At 33.9% G+C, this 20,479-nt stretch overlaps 1 protein-coding gene and 1 long non-coding RNA gene across 4 annotated transcripts in view; one reads left to right on the top strand and one right to left on the bottom strand.

Moving 5' to 3' along the window:
* The window catches only part of LOC149795598 (protein mono-ADP-ribosyltransferase PARP14-like), an 86,238-nt gene that overhangs the window by 19,473 nt on the left and 46,286 nt on the right, over window positions 1-20,479 (bottom strand). Inside the window, exons 8-12 of the mRNA XM_089965425.1 lie at window positions 19,774-19,836; window positions 17,479-17,658; window positions 15,830-16,051; window positions 6,625-6,854; window positions 3,001-3,412 (exon numbers count right to left, since the gene is read on the bottom strand). Of these exons, the coding sequence (XP_089821551.1) occupies window positions 3,001-3,412; window positions 6,625-6,854; window positions 15,830-16,051; window positions 17,479-17,658; window positions 19,774-19,836 (1,107 nt within the window). The remainder of the gene's footprint in view (window positions 1-3,000; window positions 3,413-6,624; window positions 6,855-15,829; window positions 16,052-17,478; window positions 17,659-19,773; window positions 19,837-20,479) is intronic.
* The window catches only part of LOC149795599 (uncharacterized), a 51,813-nt gene that overhangs the window by 25,850 nt on the left and 5,484 nt on the right, over window positions 1-20,479 (top strand). The window lies entirely within an intron of this gene.

Here is a 20,479-nt window from a genome sequence, read left to right as displayed (position 1 = left end):
TGTTTTGCCTACAGTCAAATTGGTTGATGTATATTCTACTAGTTTGATGACAGAAGGGGAAATATTGGAATTATCTTTAGGACTAAATGAACATGATCTGATCCTCGGTCAATTTTACCTAATCGCTCAAAATCTTCACATAATGTCCTTCTGACTTTATTTGGTTTGTGAGTAATTAGGTAATTAGGTAAATTTGACATTTTGATCGACACTCTACCATCATTATTTAAAGTCCCAATGCTGCACTTTAACATAAATTTCATCTTTCTTCCAATCTAACTAAAAAAGCCATCTGATGTGAAAGAAAAAAATGTTCTTTGAAATAATCCAGTTATTAGGTTTAAAAAAATGTGCAAATATTCAGTTCAGAATTAAGAGATGCCAACTCTCAATTCAGTCAACAAAAGTGCTCGTAATTCCATTCTTTCTCATGAGTGCTCCAAACATAGTGGTGTGATACATTTGACAAATGCCACTGGTGACCGATTTAATAACAACAACATTTGCTTGTGATACGCAAATTGATTTGAGAGGAAATGAAGAGAGGCAAGCTTGCCTTTTAAAAAAATGAAAAGCATACATTAGGTGAAAATGAATACCCATTGTCATACTGATGATCTGGAAGGAAAACTACAATATTGATAGCAACAAGAAAGCACAGAATATTTTAAGAAAGCAAAGAATATTTTACCAGGATATATCAATATAATAGAAGTTCACATTTTAAATGGAGATAAGGGTTCACATATTTCATGTTTATGTGATATACATGTAATTAAGATCACTGGTAGAATTACTGGACAACAATCGTTTAAGAAAGAAAGTGCAACAAAATGAAGACAAAATCCCCTTATACACCACTTCAAGAGTCTGTTTACCAGTAGTTGCTTTTGTTTTAGAGAATTAAAACAGTTGAAGACCAAGTGTGGTTGATCACAAGAAAAAGTGCTAATTACTATATGATTATTAGTACTAATATTAGTACCCTTAGGAAACCATACCTGCCATAACACGACATGCTGTGCTAAAAACATATTTTTAACTCCCAGAACCCTTGATACCCTTGATACCATCATGTTTTGCAAAACACAATTTTCAGTAATCTTCGGAACATAAAATTAAAATGAAGAAAAATACTACCTCAGTATATGTGTCATGTATAAAAGGTATACAGTCCTACTTAGAGTTCATATAAAACTATCTTGAGGCAGTTTATACAGCAAATTGTTGTAGAGACAATTAAAAGGTAAGGTCAGGTATAAACAACCACCATTTAACATGGTACTTAAATGGCTGATAATAGCTAGGGTGATGTCATACCTGCTATATTCCCTAACCATTTCATTTGGGGGAAGGGATATCATATATTCAAGGGGCTTTATAGGTAATACAACAGCAATAAATGCACCTGTCCAGATTGGGTGTTAATGCTTTAACAACACAAATTACTGACCAAGCATGAGTTCTTTCAATCAATCTTTTAAGTTATAGGCAAAAATTAAAGAGATGCAGGATGTATGTTTAAGAACAAAAATTATTACACATAATTGCCTTGACGAAGAATGTTTGAGGCATCTCTATTAAAGATTATTGGCAAGTTTGTAAACAGTGGCAACATTTCTTTGAACTTGGATTTTACCCTTATATAAAATTCAACGCATGACTATTTCAGTAGTTGGAATAGTGCCAAGTATGAATCATTTTTTAAAGTGATTCAGGGAGCAATAAGCAAGCAAAGCACAGCAAACATGAATTTCATAACTCCTAGTTGATGGAATTTTACTTTGTGAAGCACAACAAGGGGGAGCATTTAATTTTAAAATTGCATGTACTGCACACAACATATCAACACCAGTCATTCTGGAGTGTCCATCAAAATAGCAGTATCACCTGCATGTCAAATATCTGACACACAAGAGTTATCACTATTATTATTCATTATTTTAATCTTGTTAAAATACTAAATATGCTTTTCAGGATGATTTCAACAATGAAATAGATTGAAAGGCAATAAGCACATGCTTGTGTTGCACAGCTGATTTGTATTGATACATAGTTAACACGTGTATGGGACAGAGATGCTTATTACTGCTTTAATACATGTAAAAACCACATATTATGTTCCATTATATCCCTGCTTTCTCCTAGAGATATGGTCAGTCCCAAATGTATCATTTTTTTTTTATAGAGACAAGCAAATCTCATAGTCAAATTGCATCACATACATTTATGACAATACTAATATTTTGGTCATCAGGAACAACGCATTTCTGATCAGGATTTGTTCAGAGAAATCAACGTGGAAGTTTGAAGAACAGTACTATCCAGTCTATTTTGAGTGCAAAGATGAAAAGTAATGACACTAATACATTACCTTGAAATCCCTAGGCCAATGTGGGTTTGTGAGAAACTTGCCAGTAGCTTAATTCCCTTGGGTTGGTGGTTCTTACTGGAGGTTTTCTGGGTTCTTCCTCCACCAAATAAATTTATCTGCCATGTATAGCCTATCATGTACTGAAAAATGATGTAGTCAAACCCAAAACAACAACTTTAAACCTGTGAATGAACTAATGAGAGCAGCAAAGATTGCATCAAGCAAATATCTTGCCATCCAATGGGTTTAAAGACAGAAATATGTACAAGTTTTATTTAATGTCAGTGTGGTTGTGATTTCATGATTCCTTACACATTTTGTATATTGCATATGGTGATGATATTAAACAGTGCTAAGTCTGCCAACTTTTTTCTATTTTGTAAGTTTATTAAGTGTTTTGAAGAAAACATCCAAGTTTAACAAAAGAAATGAATTTTGAATCTATAAGCCTTAATGACAAGATATCTTATTCTCAACTGGATGACATCACTTTTTTTGGGTCATGTTTAATGCCCCCCCTCCCCTTTGGGGGATCTCAACTCAAAACACACGTTGTCTGGGAATATGGCAGGTATGGGATACAAAAATTATTATTTGAAATCCACATCTCAGGTACTAATAATTACCTTTCAGAACATCTTTTCTGACTATTTTGACACTATCCTCTACATTATCTTTGACATATTCACAATAATTCTTGAAATCGATGATATAGACATTGTCATTGCTGGGGTCTGGTAGCTCAAGGTGTTGATCATCATTCTTGAAGGCTTTCTCCATTTTAAGGTTGATCAGTTTATCATATGGTGTTAATATTGTCTCTTCCGCTGTTACTTCCTCATAATGCCATTGGACCATCTGATACAACTGCTCAGCTTCCTCCTTTTCACTTTCTTTCCGTGCTCTGTCCCTCAGCTTCCCTTGAAACTCATTTTGTGCCTTGGACACATTTTGTGCAGTTCCTCTAATCAAAACTTGTTTCTCGTCCTTTATGAACTCGCATTCAACAAGCAAATCTGTTTTAAAGAACTCCTCAAACTGAAATAATATTTAAAAAAATTAATTCCTACATAGTTTGGCAAGTGATTATATTTCAGCGGAATCTTAAAGGTATATTCTTCTGTCCAAATAAGACATCTGTTAGGACAATTTTATTCTGCATTATTTTCTGCTCACTGTTATTGGTTACTATGACTGGTATTTCATTCTACTTTGTGCAAATTGTTTGTAGGTATAGGAGGGAACTAGTAAAATTATATGTCCCATTTCAGGACACAATACCTAACAGAAAACTACAAATATCATATCATATTGTATTATATTAGTGCATGTTGTCAATATGTTACATTATACAACCCCTGAGTTTTTCTCCCGAGATGAGGGATGTTTCCCATCCTTCCCATCACTCACTGAAATCTCAAGCCTGGTACCTGGCCTACCAATGTGTTCCACAGAGGAAGCCATACATCCACCACCGATTGGCCAATACAATACCGGTGGAGAAATTCAACATGGTGGAAATAATGCAAAATTGTATTGGCAATAAAAGAAATTGTACCAGTAAATGAGTTATTTCTAGTTGTGTTGCCACCTGCTTTTTTGGTATATTAGTCACAACTATGTCAAGTAAAGAAGTATGGAGTATTTGATGTTACTATGGAGTACTGTCATTTTTTTTCAGCCATTACGTGTTAGCATTGGGAGGGGGTATGGTGAGAGAGTGCAAAATCGTACAGTTGTGCTATTTTGCATTGGTGTGTACCAAAAATGTTTTATTTGAATGAAAGTTTGATTGATTATGTTTTACCATTATTTTACATCTAGTTTCAACATTTTATAATAAAGTCCAGTTATTGTGTCTTTGAGCATTATAACACTTCGAACAGAATCGTTATGATGTAGGTAGTATGAATTTGTTTATCAAAATGAGTAGAGTTCATTGTGACATCACAGTGTGCGACATTTAATCTAAATAATGATCAGCCTTCCAAAGGAATGTGGATGTATAAAAATCCAAATACTTGCCACTTAAAGGTATGTAGAATCAAATTCAATAAAATGACACCCATTACTGAAATATTCGTTGTTGAATGTCTACATGACCTGTGTGACTTTTACTATACAGAAGCGGGAGGTTGTGGGTTTGATCCCCGGCCAAGTCATACCAAAGACTTACAAAAAATGGTACTAACAGCTGCCTTGCTTGGTGCTCAGCATTAAGAGGTTAGTGTTAGGACTGGTCGGCCTGGTGTCAGGATAATGTAACTGGGTGGGACATCATGCTACATATCTGCGCCATGATGCCCCAGTGCTAGACATCACTATAAACTGTTTGTTACATCCTGGTATAATGGTAGTCACCTAGTAGGTGAAAAGGGGAGTTAACCTGTAAGAATTGTTGCCCATTGTCTCTTTTATACAAATAGACAAATATATATTTTCCCACCTTTCTGTAAGGGATAACAACTTTAAAGTAACCAGGTAATGTGTGTAATGGAGAAACCATGGAAGTCTTGGGAAATTTATATAGTTTCTTATGATAGCCATATTCTCGTGTAATCCAGGTGATGGAGATCTGTCACTAGTTACTCTCCATGAAAATGTCAAAAGATTCCAAATCCTTTTTTTTTTCCATGACCCATTATTTTCTCTCAATCATGAAGAAATCATTAAAGTCATGGAAAGCTGAAAACTGAAAGGACAGATGTTACCCATATCTTGACTTCTGTACCTTGGTTCCATTCCATTATGTTTATGCAAGTAAAACCTTGTGCAGATCAACTTCTATGCCTATGTAAGCATTAGTGATTGGCAAAATCAGCTAAAGGTGAATGGAAGTTTTAGATAGTGATTTGAAATATTCCAGGCTTGTCAAGTTGCCTGCTGTGCTTTAGTGTAAAATCTATGTGAAGGCAGATGGCAAAAGATGGTATTGTAGCAAAGATGATGAATTCAAGATGAGAAAAGGCTGCCAAAGCTTGGCTAATTTTCACAAAACTTATTATCTGATATGTGGTGTCTTGTTACATAATGTGCCAGCATATATATATATATATATATATATATATATATATATATATATATATATCTTGAGTGCAGAATGTAGTTATTACCAGTATGTTGAACACAACATCTTATTTGTTACCTTACAAGAGCCTCACGTATTTTTTTCCATGTTTTCCTTTGTCCCTTTGCAATTGTGTTTTTGCCAGAATTAGGCACTGTTCCCAGTACTTGGAATCCTAGATGTAACACTGGTATTGGCACTCAAATACTGTGATATATACTATACCATTATGGGTTAACTGCACCTATGACATTTTGTAAACTTACTGTCACATTGCAAGTAGATTAAGGTATTTAATTTGCAGAAGTTTATAAAGTGTCATGTTGTAGTTTGTTCTGACGATGAAATTCAATATGCATAGACTATGATTTAACAGTGCACACTAGTGTAGTAAGCAGTCAGGATAACATAGTTAAACTGAATTGTTTTGGTTTTGTTGTTGTAGGGTTTAACGCCATTTTTCAGTACAAGATAGGCTATACATGGCGGCCAGTATAAATGGTGGAGGAAGAACCTGGGAAATCCCCAGAAAGAGCCATCGACCCACGAAAAGCTACTGGCAAGCTTTCTCACATACCCACATTAGCGGATTGTTTTGGTTTTGTGTCTTATGGTATAGCAACATAAGTAGGTTATTTAGTGCTGGGGCATTTGGAGTAAAATGCATTGCCCAACAACACACTATGGTACAGCAACATAAATAGGTTATTTAGTGCTGGGGCATTTGGAGTAAAATGCATTGCCCAACAACACACTATGGTATAGCAACATAAATAGGTTATTTAGTGCTGGGGCATTTGGAGTAAAATGCATTGCTCAACAACACACTATGGTATAGCAACATAAATAGGTTATTTAGTGCTGGGGCATTTGGAGTAAAACACATTGCCCAACAACACACTATGGTACAGCAACATAAACAGGTTATTTAGTGCTGGGGCATTTGGAGTAAAATGCATTGCCCAACAACACACTATGGTAGTCCACCCAGGTTGATCTGATTCCAGTGTTTGAGTGCCCAATTCTGTCAGTTAAAAGTCTGACTAATGGAAAGTTACTCACATCAAATTTTAAAAAAATATGTAATTTTATTATCATGGTGTAGTTTAGAATGACATAGGTAATGAAACATGGCCCCTTTAAAGTAAAGAAAAGCAGCCTTGTTTGTTTTGACGTGTCTTACCTCCTGTGGACTCATTTTAGCAATGAGATCATCATTTAGGGGTGTGCTACAATAGACTGTGTCCAGCTTCTTCTCCAAACTGGTTATACAGTTTTTTATGTTGAATTCTGAATCTGAGTAAAATTGGATTGTGACTTGGGACATCTGACTGCGAGAAAAAGTTGGTGTCCGTTGATGTGCAACAAGTCCACTTCGTGGCAAGACCTTATCTTTCATATCACGTCCAACATCTAAAATGTATAAAAGAACTCGTCTAACAATAAATGTGTTATGGAATCAAACTGACAATAATGTGCCATCATTGTATTATTTATATAATTAAAATCCTACAGTACAGCTACCATATATATTTCCTTACAAGTCAGACCCAGCTACAAACAGCACAGACCCAGATTCACCATTAAATAAAGAATCAGCAGATCTTGGTCTGTGCAGTTTGTTTGGACTCACCGGTAAAACAAACAACATGGATCCAGATCTTCAAGTGCATTATGTAATGGCAGATCAGGGTCTATGTTGTTTACATCTGGATTCAATTTTTAATGCATATCTATGGTATACAGCTAATTATTTATACTTTAAATAACTTCCTATTTAATTTGGATTACTGCTATATTTAGTATTTTTCCATAATGAATCTTGATGAAGTCATATTGTAGACAACTATTTAACATGGGACAACTTATATTTATACAAAATATGACATCCAATGTGTCATCTGGAGGTGCTGATGGCAAGAAACTAAAATCACAATAAAGATCATAAAATAAATCTCCAAATGCAATACCAATGTTAGTGATTTTAGTGCAATAGTATACAGAGGGCCACTCATGACCATCTCAATCTTGATATTGCTGATAAAAAAATAAAATTAGAAAAACTGGTAGACTTGGACTTGCAAGATAAGAACTACACAAATTTGTGTAAAATCTTGGCATGAGAGCCACAGATACCAAACCTGAAAGCTAAATAGCATTCTCAAAAAAAGTAACTATTTACACGACTTTCTTCAATGAGTTAGAGTACTTGGATTTTCATCAAAGTAAAATTTACCTGCAACACAACACACAACTCCTTTTCTGTCAACTTAATCACATGTCAACATAACATAGTAAGAACAAATGCAAGTTTCATTCATTAAGAAATGACAATGAATAGGGTCTTTAAAGTCCATCCCCATAATGATGAAAGCTTCCATTTTATTTTATAACGTAATGATATACTTTGGTGTATTTTTAAATAAGGTTTTACAAAAAAACATGTTTATATCTATATGTGGTTTAAAGTATATAATATTGGTCAATGGATTCTGAAGAATATTTATGCTGACTCGGTGGTTTTAGTGTCTTAAGATGTAATCACATGACTGCTACTTGTAATATTACTACTGTATTTAATGAGGGTAACTCAGCTGCAATACAATATTGTTGGCTAAGCCTTCAGGACTAAGGGATTAAGAATTCAGTCAAAATATTTCATTCATTAAAGCACACATTATAATGACAAATGTATCAAGCCTGCTTTTAACAGCAGCTTTATAATATACTTACAAAAAAACACCAGAATACAAAGCTTGTATATGTGAACTGCTCCCATGTGCTCAAAAAGTCAGCCTGAATTTGTTTAATCAAACACCATCTTTGGCAGTTATTGAAATTGGGAAAATGAATTTTGCCAGATTAGACAATACCAACTTCTCAAAGTGCCGTAAATGAATTACAAATGCATAAAATGTTAAAAAAAAGTTATTGGCTTTTTTTTATACAATTTATCTCTGAAGTCCAGGAAGTGAAAGTGATAGCTGCACATCTGAAGTAAGGTCGATCTGTATATTCTATAAGCCAAACTACAACCATCAATCATACACTGCAAAAAAGTTATTTTAGCATTACCAAAGCTCGACAAGGTCTTTTTAAAAAATACTATAACCAGTAAGGAAAACCTAGTAAGTCTTTTTCTTTAAACATCTAACCCTATGCAAAATAGGACAGACGATAACCTAAAAGTAATTATTGTTTCATACTTTGTGTGATCAGTAGTAATTTGGAAAGAATTAAAGACATTAATGATTATGACTGGATTACTAAAGAACTCAAGCAGCAAAAGACAATTAATAATACTTGGATTCTTTCAGCAAGGTTGGATTGGCTTCAGTGTTTAAAGTTTGTCAAGATGGATTATTCTGTATGAGATCAGAAGTAATTCTGAAAGGATTAAAGCTGTTAATAATGGATTATGGTTGGATCAGCTATTACTAGAGAATTCAAGTGGCAATAAACAGGAATTTTTTACTTTGGTCATTACAATTTGTCAAGATATCTAAGCATGAGTTATCTCCCCATGCCTCAATGCCAAAATGTAAACAACCAAAATATCACATTCAGTTAAAAATGGATGGAAACATGATATTCAGCAGTTGAAATCAAGTTCCATGATACATAAATAAGCATTCTGCCATTACTGTAAAGTCAAATTTAAGAAGAACTTCTCAAATCTGACCACATAGTATCAATCTTGATCACTGGGCCCCGAGTGACCGAGTGGTCTAAAGCGCTCTCCATTATGGATCACTGCCATCTCACCTATGTCTGCGTGGGTTCAAGTCTCGGATTTGGCCAATGTGTGTATGTGAGAAAGTTTGCCAATAGCTTCTCATGGGTCGGTGGTTCTTTCCGGGGATTTTCCGGGTTCTTCCTCCACCATTAATACTGGCCACCATGTATAGCCTATCGTGTGCTGAAAAATGGCGTTAAAACCTACAAGAAATCTTGATGAATTCTAGCAGGTAGTCAGCAATCTGAATCTACCCACATGCATGCAACAATTGAAACAAATCTTGGTGGACTCAGTAGAATTGTACTAACATTGCCATATTCCAATGGAAACAATGCAAGGACATTTTCTATTCAGAGGAAAATATGGGCTGACTTCAGAGGAAACCTGGATCCAGTAATGAGACATCATGAGGACTGCCACAAATATAATCCAGGCAATCTTCTATGTGTACTTAGAAAACAAATGGTTTTCACAAACTGTGAAATGACTGATATGATAAAGATGCATAGTTTAATATAGTAAAAGGAAATTTGTCAGGTTGTTGTTTTTGTCATTTTCATCCTAAAGATTGGAGTGATGAAAATCCCCCTAATTCTGAAGTAAAAATGCCTGACCAAATTTTGCAAATCTCCTGATATCCTAAGTTTATTCTCTGTATGCATGTAAAGTAGGAAAAGTGCAACTAATTTTAAAAAAATTTAATATTGTCATTTAAAAATCACATGGGTATTATGTAATTAATGCCATTAAACTTATGAACATACCATCTAACTGGGGGGAAGCATGTGGAATTTTAAAAAAATATCTAGCCCCAAAAATAGTTTGAATAAAAATATGTTTGCTATTATTCAAAGAAAAATAACCTATTATATCCATTAGTTTAAGAAATTATAAAACACAGTACAAAACCATTCAAAAACCTTTCAATAAAATCAGTCTACAAACATCTCACTGTATCTATCTCTCTCTGTCCAGAAAAGGCTATTATATAGTACCTACTTCCATCCATTCCATTTTGCCAATTCCAAAGAATGAATATTGACAATACTTATTAATTTTGCAGACATCATATTTCTCAACAATAAGCAAAGGTATTCAACATCTATTTAGTCCAACTGCTTTCATGTTATCTTCTAACCTGAAAATGTATTATATTTGGCAGCCTTTGCAACAACCTATTTCTTCACTGCCAAGCATACCGCTTTCCAATCAAACCCTGTAGCTATGATGCTAAATTCTTCTGTCTACCTAGCTAATGCACAAAATCAGCAACATTAATATATAAAAGAAGTGAGCTTGTCACATGATTGACTGATTAACATCTGGTATCTTTTCATTCACATCTCATCAGAGAAGCCATGATGGCTAACATACCATATTTTCTTATGGTGACTGACATCACACCAATTTGATCTGAACAATACTGTGCTTCTCAGCAATGAATTATCAGTGGTAACAAGAGCCAGTAATTATTATGGTGACAAAACCTGACAGCTAAGGAACATGGAACAGTAAGGAAAATTGGATTACATACCTCTTTGCAATGGATTGAATTTAGGTACACTACAGCCTGTTGGAAAAAATGTCGGTGCTGAATTTAAAAGCCAACAAATATTCATGATATATTTCCATCTTTCAACTCCAATATGTGTCCCCTTGTATAGGTATATCTGACATTTTTTTGCACTAATATGCTGACTGCTGGCTATGTTACAGGTGTGCTTTCGAACACAAACTCATCAGTGCCAAGGAAATATGGACATAAAAGTGGGTGGTTGCTGGTCACTGTGTGCCATGAGCTCATTCAAGTGTAAGATTTAGTCATGAGATCACCCTTCTTCATCTTATTTTAATGCACTGTAAAGATTTAGTCATGAGCTAATGTTCTTCTCCATCAATGTTGCCCACCATATCTGAGTACAAGATTTAGTCATGAGCTAATGTTCTTCTCCATCAATGTTGCCCAACATATCTGAGTACAAGATTTAGTCATTAGCTAATGTTCTTCTCCATCAATGTTGCCCACTATATCTGAGTACAAGATTTAGTCATTAGCTAATGTTCTTCTCCATCAATGTTGCCCACCATATCTGAGTACAAGATTTAGTCATTAGCTAATGTTCTTCTCCATCAATGTTGCCCACCATATCTGAGTACAAGATTTAGTCATTAGCTTACTATTCTCCAACATATTTGAGTGTACTACAAGATTTAACAAGGTCATTGTTCTCCAACATATTTGAGTGTCCTGAAAGATTTAGTAATGAGTTTGTTGTTCTCCAGCTTTTTTGTGTGGAGCATAAATACCAACCCCACACAAGGTATAAGCATAATTATTGCTATTATAAGTGGCAAGAAGGCATCATTTTTGTGTAAAATGTGCAATCCGTATATTACATGCCAGATTTACAGCACATGTGAGAAGGATACATTTATTTTTGCTACTAATCTAGTTCTGCAGCTGGTCAAAATTCTTGTCGCAAAGGGCAAAATCCATATGGATTAGAACCAGAATACAAACACAAAATATAATGAAAAATTATTTATGTTCAGCACACTCTTTAACTAGTCTATGTGTGTAACTTTCGCTGGATGATTGTGAACAGGAATTCAGCAATGAGCATGAGCATGCACTCAAAGTGCTGTATTACAATTCTCTCGTATTCTTCTTTCAAGGTTTGCAAAGTGGTGCTGATTTGTCCTCTTTTCTGATCTGACATGTTTTGAAGTTTGAAAAGATCCAGTTGTTCTAACATTTTCTGTCATATAACATCTACAACCCACACTTGTAAAGCTTTTTGCTAAACAGCCAGCACCATATTTCCCATATAAAATTTTCCACATGGATTGGATATGGAATCCATACATACTTTTACAGAAATATCCATATGGACATTTTTATTCTATAGCTGAAGCACTCTTATGGATTTCAGTGTATCCATATGGAAATATTACGGATTCCTTACGTACTCCATATGGAAAATCTCATGGAATATGCAAAGTAGTCCATGAGATCTGTGGGTTCTCCATATGGAATAAAATTAAAATTCCATATGGAATTTGGCAATAATCCGTAAGGAATTTGGCAACAGTCATTATGGAAATTGTGAATAGTCCATAAGGAATTGGGAAATATACCATATGGAATTTGTAAATGGTCCATATGGAAATTGTAAATAGTTCATATAGAATTTGGTAATAGTCCATACCATATGAAATTTTCCAGGCGTACTTAAAGCGGATTTCAGCTGGGTTTTTTAAGCGCTTTCTGCCTAAACCATAAAAAATCCGCTTCAGATTCTATTAAACTGCCTAATGATTCTTAGACATTATTGGGAATCAATGAGAAATATTCACAATAATTTTTAAAATGGATTATTCTGACAGACATTATCAAATAAGATTTAGGTTTTCTTGTCCTCATTTTCTTTCTTGCATACAAAATCTAATCCATAATGGCATCACTTAAAGCTTTTTTCATTTCACTGAAAAGTTTGGTGAGATTTCACAAATATTTTGACCAAAACTTTCATTGAAAATGTGGTGAGATATCACCAAAATTTGCCTAAAACTTTTGTGAGATTTCACTAAAATTTTGTTCATTATTTAGTATTTTACTTAAATTTTAGTAGTTTTCCAGACATTTTAGAAGGTTTTAAATTAATAAATGATATGAATTAAACAGGACTTTATTAACCAATGTGATATTAAGTGTGCATAAAAAAGACATAAACATATATAAAATATAAAATGTTAATCTGCATTGAAAAATTCAACTGTGAAAATAATGCAAAATTACAGAAAAGCATCCATTTGAGACATGAAAAGAAGAAATGCTAGGACCTGCCATATGTCACTTGTACTGCAGAAATGATTTTTGATTAATGTACAAACTATGATGCTGTTGTGTTCTCTTGATTTAGTCCTTGTTCCATAAGCAGTTGTGTATCATGATATAATTACTCATATTTTACACTGAATTCCAACACACCTAGAATATTTTGATAATATACACAATGATGCCTCACGATATTGAAAGATGATTCTACATGTGGGCCAAGAAAATTCCGCAATGATATGACGATCTTTGATAGATATGGGTATTAGGCAAGAATTCCCACCAGTGATCTATATGTTGTCCTCCTTAAATTCATTCTGGAAGTTAATCAGTTTTGAGTTATATAACTTTGAAATCATCCTGATTCAATTCCTTGTCATATTTAGCATGTTAGCCGCTATTGTGAAGCTCTTTATGGCACAAAAAGCAAAATGCTAGTCCTGGCATCCAGTTTTCATACAGACTGACCAATTATGTTCCCATTGACTTTGCATTCAAGCTATTTTCATTGCCACACATTTTTCAAACGGTTATTCAATTTTTTATCCCGCTCAAAAATTTGAATCACCATGTTTAACATTACCATCAGTTTCCATTACGCAATGATTGATTAGGCAAGTACAAATTTTGACCAATCAGAAAGCTCTTTACAGCGATCATCTTTTAAATAATAAACGGAACAAATGCTTATTAGAAAGCTCATTGTGGAATGGGACTGGATAGAGCATTATTTAAAAAATAGTTTTGGATTCGATATTAAAAAAAGAGGCCGTTACGAGGAAAATCAGATTCAGGTCAGGAGAAAAGTGAAATTCTGATTTAAAGCCGAAAACAAGAAAACTTGTTTGAGGGCAGTTAAATCCAGTTTAAGTTAAACAAAAATACAACAACAACAAAATTTGATAAAGAAATATAACAAGTGAAAGAAGTTACTGTGTCCAAAATAAACAATACAATTACAGTTATCAGAAACAGGAAATATAAATGCTGCTTAAAATCATTCAAATTGTACAAGAAAAAGAAAAAAATTATTACTATATCTTACTGATATCATTTTACTGAAATGTTGGTGATATTACAATCACAAAATATCACTATATTTTCAGAAATTTATAAGTTTATAACTGTTCTTCACCATATGTAAATATGGTGTAAAATTTTGTCACACACTTAGTGTTCTTCAGTATATTTGAGTGTACCATAGTGTAAGACTTAGTCATGAGCTCATAGCTATTTTTCAGCATATGGGAATGCAGTGTAAAATTGTGTCACAATCTTAGTGTTTTTCAGTATATCTGAGTGTACCATAGTGTAAGACTTAGTCATGAGCTCATAGTTGTTTTTCAGCATACAGGAGTGCATTGTAAAACTATGTCACAATCTTAGTGTTCTTCAGTATATTTGAGTGTACCATAGTGTAAGACTTAGTCATGAGTTCATAGTTGTTTATCAGCATATGGGAATGCAGTGTAAAATTGTGTCACAATCTTAGTGTTCTTCAGTATATCTGAGTGTACCATAGTGTAAGACTTAGTCATGAGCTCATAGTTGTTTTTCAGCATATGGGAATGCAGTGTAAAATTGTGTCACAATCTTAGTGTTCTCCAGCATATTTGAGTGTACCATAGTGTAAGACTTAGTCATGAGCGCATAGTTGTTTTTCAGCATATGGGAATGCAGTGTAAAACTGTGTCACAGTCTTAGTGTTCTCCAGCATATTTGATAGCAAGTGTAAAAATCTGAAATAATCTTATTAAGATTTAATGATGAGCTCATTGTCGTCCAACATATCTGAATTTACACGATATTACCTTTCTATATTTTGTTGATATTCCTGAAATTAAGAAGCAATGTGCAGTAATTGCATGCTAATGATATTAGCAAGTTTGCAAATAAATTTCAATGCTTACCTAGCACAGTCATTGGTTTTTGTTGACAAAAAGAGGGGGAAATACAAACTAAATCCACTCATCAACTGGGAGAACCCTAGCTCAGTATGGTTTCCAGAGTTCAAAGGCATTCAAAGTGTCCCAGACATTATGGTTTCCAGAGTTCAAAGGCATTCAAAGTGTACCAGACATTGCAAGTATCTAACTCAGTATGGTTTCCACAGAGTTCAAAGGCATTCAAAGTGTACCAGATATTGCAAGTATCTAGCTCAGTATGGTTTCCAGAGTTCAAAGGCATTCAAAGTGTACCAGACGTTGCAAGTATCTAGCTCAGTATGGTTTCCACAGAGTTCAAAGGCATTCAAAGTGTACCAGACATTGCAAGTATCTAGCTCAGTATGGTTTCCAGAGTTCAAAGGTATTCAAAGTGTACCAGGCATTGCAAGTATCTAGCTCAGTATGGTTTCCAGAGTTCAAAGGCATTCAAAGTGTATCAGACATTGCAAGTATCTAGCTCAGTATGGTTTCCAGAGTTCAAAGGCATTCAAAGTGTACCAGACATTGCATGTATTTAGCTCAGTATGGTTTCTCTGAATAAGTGAAGGTGTATGAAAATTCTTTTGTTAAAACAGGAACATGGCAAAAGTGCTGACTTTCAGATATTTTAGAGCACTTTTTCCATCTCATAAGCTGGATTTAGATAAATACAGAATAATTCTTACTTAAAATATTATAAAATCACCAGTTGCAGTGTTAGAGATATATAATTTGGATCATGTGTTATAAAAACAGCAATTTTTAAAAAGAGTTGTACAGTTTTCACCACAAAGACTGAACCTCAAGCAGATAATATGTACAAGAAGGAGTAATTTTATGAAACCTGTGCTATCTGATTAACCACCAAAATTATATGATGGAATACCTTTGATCCTGTCCCAGGTCCTGCTAAATGTTCCCCTTGGTCCTTTGCGGGAAACTTTCACCATTCCTTTTTTGATGGCTGGAATAAATTTGGGTTGTTTGTGGAACACAACTACATTCACCTGCTGGAGTTGAAGGTTTTTATTCCCATCATCAAAATCTATCAGAGCCTCAAAAAACATCTCTGCAATTTTGTCTGCAGCAAATGAGGTATGTCCACCACCTGCCAAAAAACAAACAGTTCTGAAATAAGGAAATGATTTACCCTCAGTAAAATCATACCTAAACCAAAGGTCTCAACAAGTATACATTGGCAATATTAGCTCTCAAACTTGCACATTCATTCAGGGGTCCCTCAAGGCTCAGTTTTGGGCCATCTCCTCTTCTTTATCTATATCAATGATCTACCATTAAATAAGGAATCTACAAATACAGATCTGTTTGCAGATGATGCAACCTTGTATACAAGTAGTTCTGATACTGAAGTTATCCAAATGTGTTTAAACTCGGACCTTATTAGAGTCCAAAACTGGGCACAACAAAATAGGATGGTAATTAATGAAGGTAAAACAAAAATCTATGATTTTGGAGACATCACAAAAGCTACACAAATCATGGAACCCTGAACTATCTCTTGCAATAAATAATCATTCATTAGAAAATGTCAAACATGAAAATTGTAGTTGTGACCATAGATAATAATTTATTATGGAATGAACATATTGATAAGCTTTGTAAAACAGTGTCATCCAGAATTGTCCTACTCAGAAGAATCAAGAAATATTTACCTATGGAAACTTGCAATCTATACTACAAGTCATATATTCTTCTAATAATGGATTATTGTTCAAATGTATGGGGAAACTGTACTAAATCTGAGCTTGACAGGATTTATAAACTTCAGAAACAAGCAGCATGTGTAATTTTAGATGCATCTATTGATCATCCCTCAAAAGTGTTATTTACAGAACTCAAATGGTTCACAATATATGACAGGATAGATTTTCACAAGGCAGTTCTTTTATATAAATGTCTACAAGGAACAGCTCCACAGTATCTTAGGACTTATTCAGGCCTTTTTCAACACAATACCAGTTGAGATTAATATCACATGGAAACCTTCTAGTACCAAAACCAAGAACAGAGCAATTTAAAAAGAGCTTCCAATACTCTGGTACAGTTCTGTGGAACAAGCTTCCACTACATGTAAAATCTGCTGAAAATATTAGAGTATTTAAGAAAAGATATCATGAGTATGTACGTGTTTCTAATAAATAATGGAATTTAGTATTATAATACTAAACATGTTAAAATAAACAGTAATTATTGCTATCATGATATAATGTGCATTGTCATACTCTCCTTAAAAGGGCCTCAAGGGAGAATAGTCCTTGACTAATGAGTCACCCACTATAAATAAATCATTATTATTATTATTATTATTATTATTATTATTATCATTATTATTATTATTTATCATTATTATTATTATCATTATTATTTATCATTATTATTATCATTATTATTTCCATTAAATGTTTCTGCAATTATCAACCTCAAGAAAAGTAGCCATACATGTATGAATGAAAGTACGCAGAAATAGACTTAGACTTAGTATTTGATATCAAGTCCATATTAAATGATACTGACCTGTACCCAAAACTGGGAAAGCTATAGAAGATAGTTTATGTTTACTAGCTTTCTCCAGACACTTTTTCATAACCCTCTTCCATCCCATTAGAGTATCCTGAAACTTCACATGGATAATCTTCTTGCACTTTAGGCCAAAGCTGTCAGTCATCACGACTCCACTATGACGTAATTTTGCAACTGTGAATTAGTAAATCATAAAAGTAATTAAAAGGTCTGAATCGTCAGCACTTCTGTTAAAACTTTCAGAACTATATTAAGTTCAGGTGCATTTAAAAGTGACAACTTCTAACTAATGATCCTCTGTCTGTTAGCCCTAAGGCAATCCAAATAAGTACACTTCAATTGCAATTTCCTTACGCTGTGTGGAAATTTAAAACAGAATATATTAGTGCTTTTAAAATAATAATTATTACATTGATATTTCTTGTACAACATAAAGATAATTAATTTCATGCTGAAATGTCTGTCGTTCATCTATCTATAATGGCTATACATCAACATGTCTTAAATATCTCATTGACCAGAACATGAGACAAGAAATAAACAAAAGAACTACAAATGGCACACCATATGTCCATTTTGTAATGTTATGAGTCTATGCTCTTAAAATAAGCAACAGAAAAGAGTGAAAGACAACAAGCTTTGTAAAATTTCACAAAGAATTTATTTATGACTGTGAAGATGTGAGACACAGTCAAATCCAAATATACAAGAGGCTCAAGTTTCACCAGAATAACTCAACTGGTTAAAAAGTTACACCATATGATGGTATGAGGTCACTGATTTATATTTTCCATGTCATGACCTTAACATTGGTGATGTGGTTATGCTACATGACACACTGTCTAGTAATTATATATACATGTGGGCAAAGTTTCATTAAAATATCTTCAGTAGATCAAACATTATAATTCTTGACAAGCATACAAATCCTTTAATTTATTCATAATTTCGAGGTCCCCAGTGAACCAGTATAATTAATAACAAACAAAGATTGAGCATTTGTAAATGAGTTCTTTAAAAAGTGTGCATATGTTAAACAAAACAGGTTAAAGTTTAACCCAGCAGTTGGAGAATGGTGCATGTAGTCTCTGCCATTATTTTCCAATCTTTTGGACATGATCCATTATGAAAAGAAAGAACTTCCACAATTCCAACATCAGAATAATTAACATTTTCATCAATTATTACAAAGTAGCTAACAAATCTAGGGCATACATGATCACTATTTTGACACAAAGCAGAAGAGTTATCAAATGTTGTTGTCCTTGCATACTCATGGCAATAAATTAGATTTCTATTTAATTCCAGTGGTTAAAATATCTGAAGATGTTTATCAATAAACTGCAAAATTATAGAATCAAATAAATTTGTAGTAAATGTTTTCTGTCTTTTCGGGTATTTATTGTTTAATGGGAGGGTGCATCAAAACAGAAACCATTCTTCCCCCTTCATTCCAGGTACTCTTGACATTTTCTTTAAATGATGTACGAAACTGATCTTCTAAAATGAGGACCATCGCTTTCCCTAATAACATTCTGTTCCAGCCATCTTTTGGGTAGGAGGTTGAAACCCAAAACATTTTTTCTTTCCTGGTGGGAACCAAAAGCATTTTTCCAGGCATCAAGGTAAAGTTTATTTCAAGACATTAATAATTTACATATTCCACAAACAAATCCACCAGACCTACTTCTCAATTCCATTTGGTTTTTTGGTCTCAGATCACAACTGTGGGAGTAAGGTGAGAGTCGAGTTAAAAATTGTATTTTATGCATGACATGTCATATTTTGGCACCAGAAACATATAGTATGACATTATGCAAGGCTTGCAGTTTCGTGATCTGTATCAACTAATTACATTAAAAGTCATTCCAGAATTAAACCATAATTTATTATTCAATTAGTTCAATTTAGTAAGTAAACTTATAAAGAAAAGTACTGCTCTGGTAGCCTAGTGGTTAGAGCGGGAGGCCGTGGGTTCGATCCCCGGCCAAGTCATACCAAAGACTTACAAAAATGGTACTAACAACTGCCTCGCTTGATGCTCAGCATTAAGAGGTTAGTGTTATGACTGGTTTCAGGATAATGTGACTGGGTGGGACATCATGCTACATATCTGTGGCATGATGCCCCAGTGCTAGACATCACTATAAACTGTCACACTGCAGACATCGTAGCGATATGACTGAAAAAATGTTAAAGCTACGTTAAAAATCCAAATCACACACACACACATATATATAAAGAAAAATTATTTTCTGAGGATATAATATTACATATACAAATGTTTACCCTTCTCCTGGCATTTCTTTTCCAGACCAGGACATTTTTGCTTCAACAAAGCAGAAACACCACCTGCAATTCACAAAATATTTTTTACTGACCTAATCAGATCAAGTCATTCTGGCAAATAAATTAAAGTAAAAATACTCTAGAGAGTGGCCCATCTAAATTACTGAAATCACTTTATTCATGATGTCTGTTCTCATTATTATTATCAGAGCCAATTGTCAGTTAAAAACATGGGATTGTGTTTACTGGATTTTATTTCACAGGGATGCATTGAAAATGTGCAAACTGAAGAATTCATTAGCTTAAATATTTATTTTCATGTTAGATACATATTATATATATCACCTAACTCAAGAAGTATAGATACAAATATTACTGGATAGGGACTGAGAAAGTATACACATATGAATAATGACAGTAAATAATCAAGCTACCGGGTATTTGTCTCTGCAAGTTAAATGCTACGGGTATTTCAGTTTATTTATCAAATATATGCTAGCATATACTGACCAATATGTGGCATTCAGAATTTTAACTTTTAAATAGATAATTGGCTCTGACATCACTCGCTGGTGGAGTGATATCAAAGACTAATATTAGTGGCCCTTGAAGTGGAGGAAAACCAGAAACCTCAGATTGGTAACTACAAATGCTTGCATATGCTCTATGGCCTGGAGTCCAACACAGGACTAATTTTGTATTGTAA

The sequence above is a fragment of the Sinohyriopsis cumingii genome, chromosome 7 (assembly GCF_028554795.1).
Source record: "Sinohyriopsis cumingii isolate HCF-2022 chromosome 7, ASM2855479v2, whole genome shotgun sequence".
NCBI lineage: Eukaryota > Metazoa > Mollusca > Bivalvia > Unionida > Unionidae > Sinohyriopsis > Sinohyriopsis cumingii.
The sequence above is the reverse complement of the archived record's forward strand: the minus strand, read 5'-3'. Positions and strand labels throughout refer to the sequence as shown.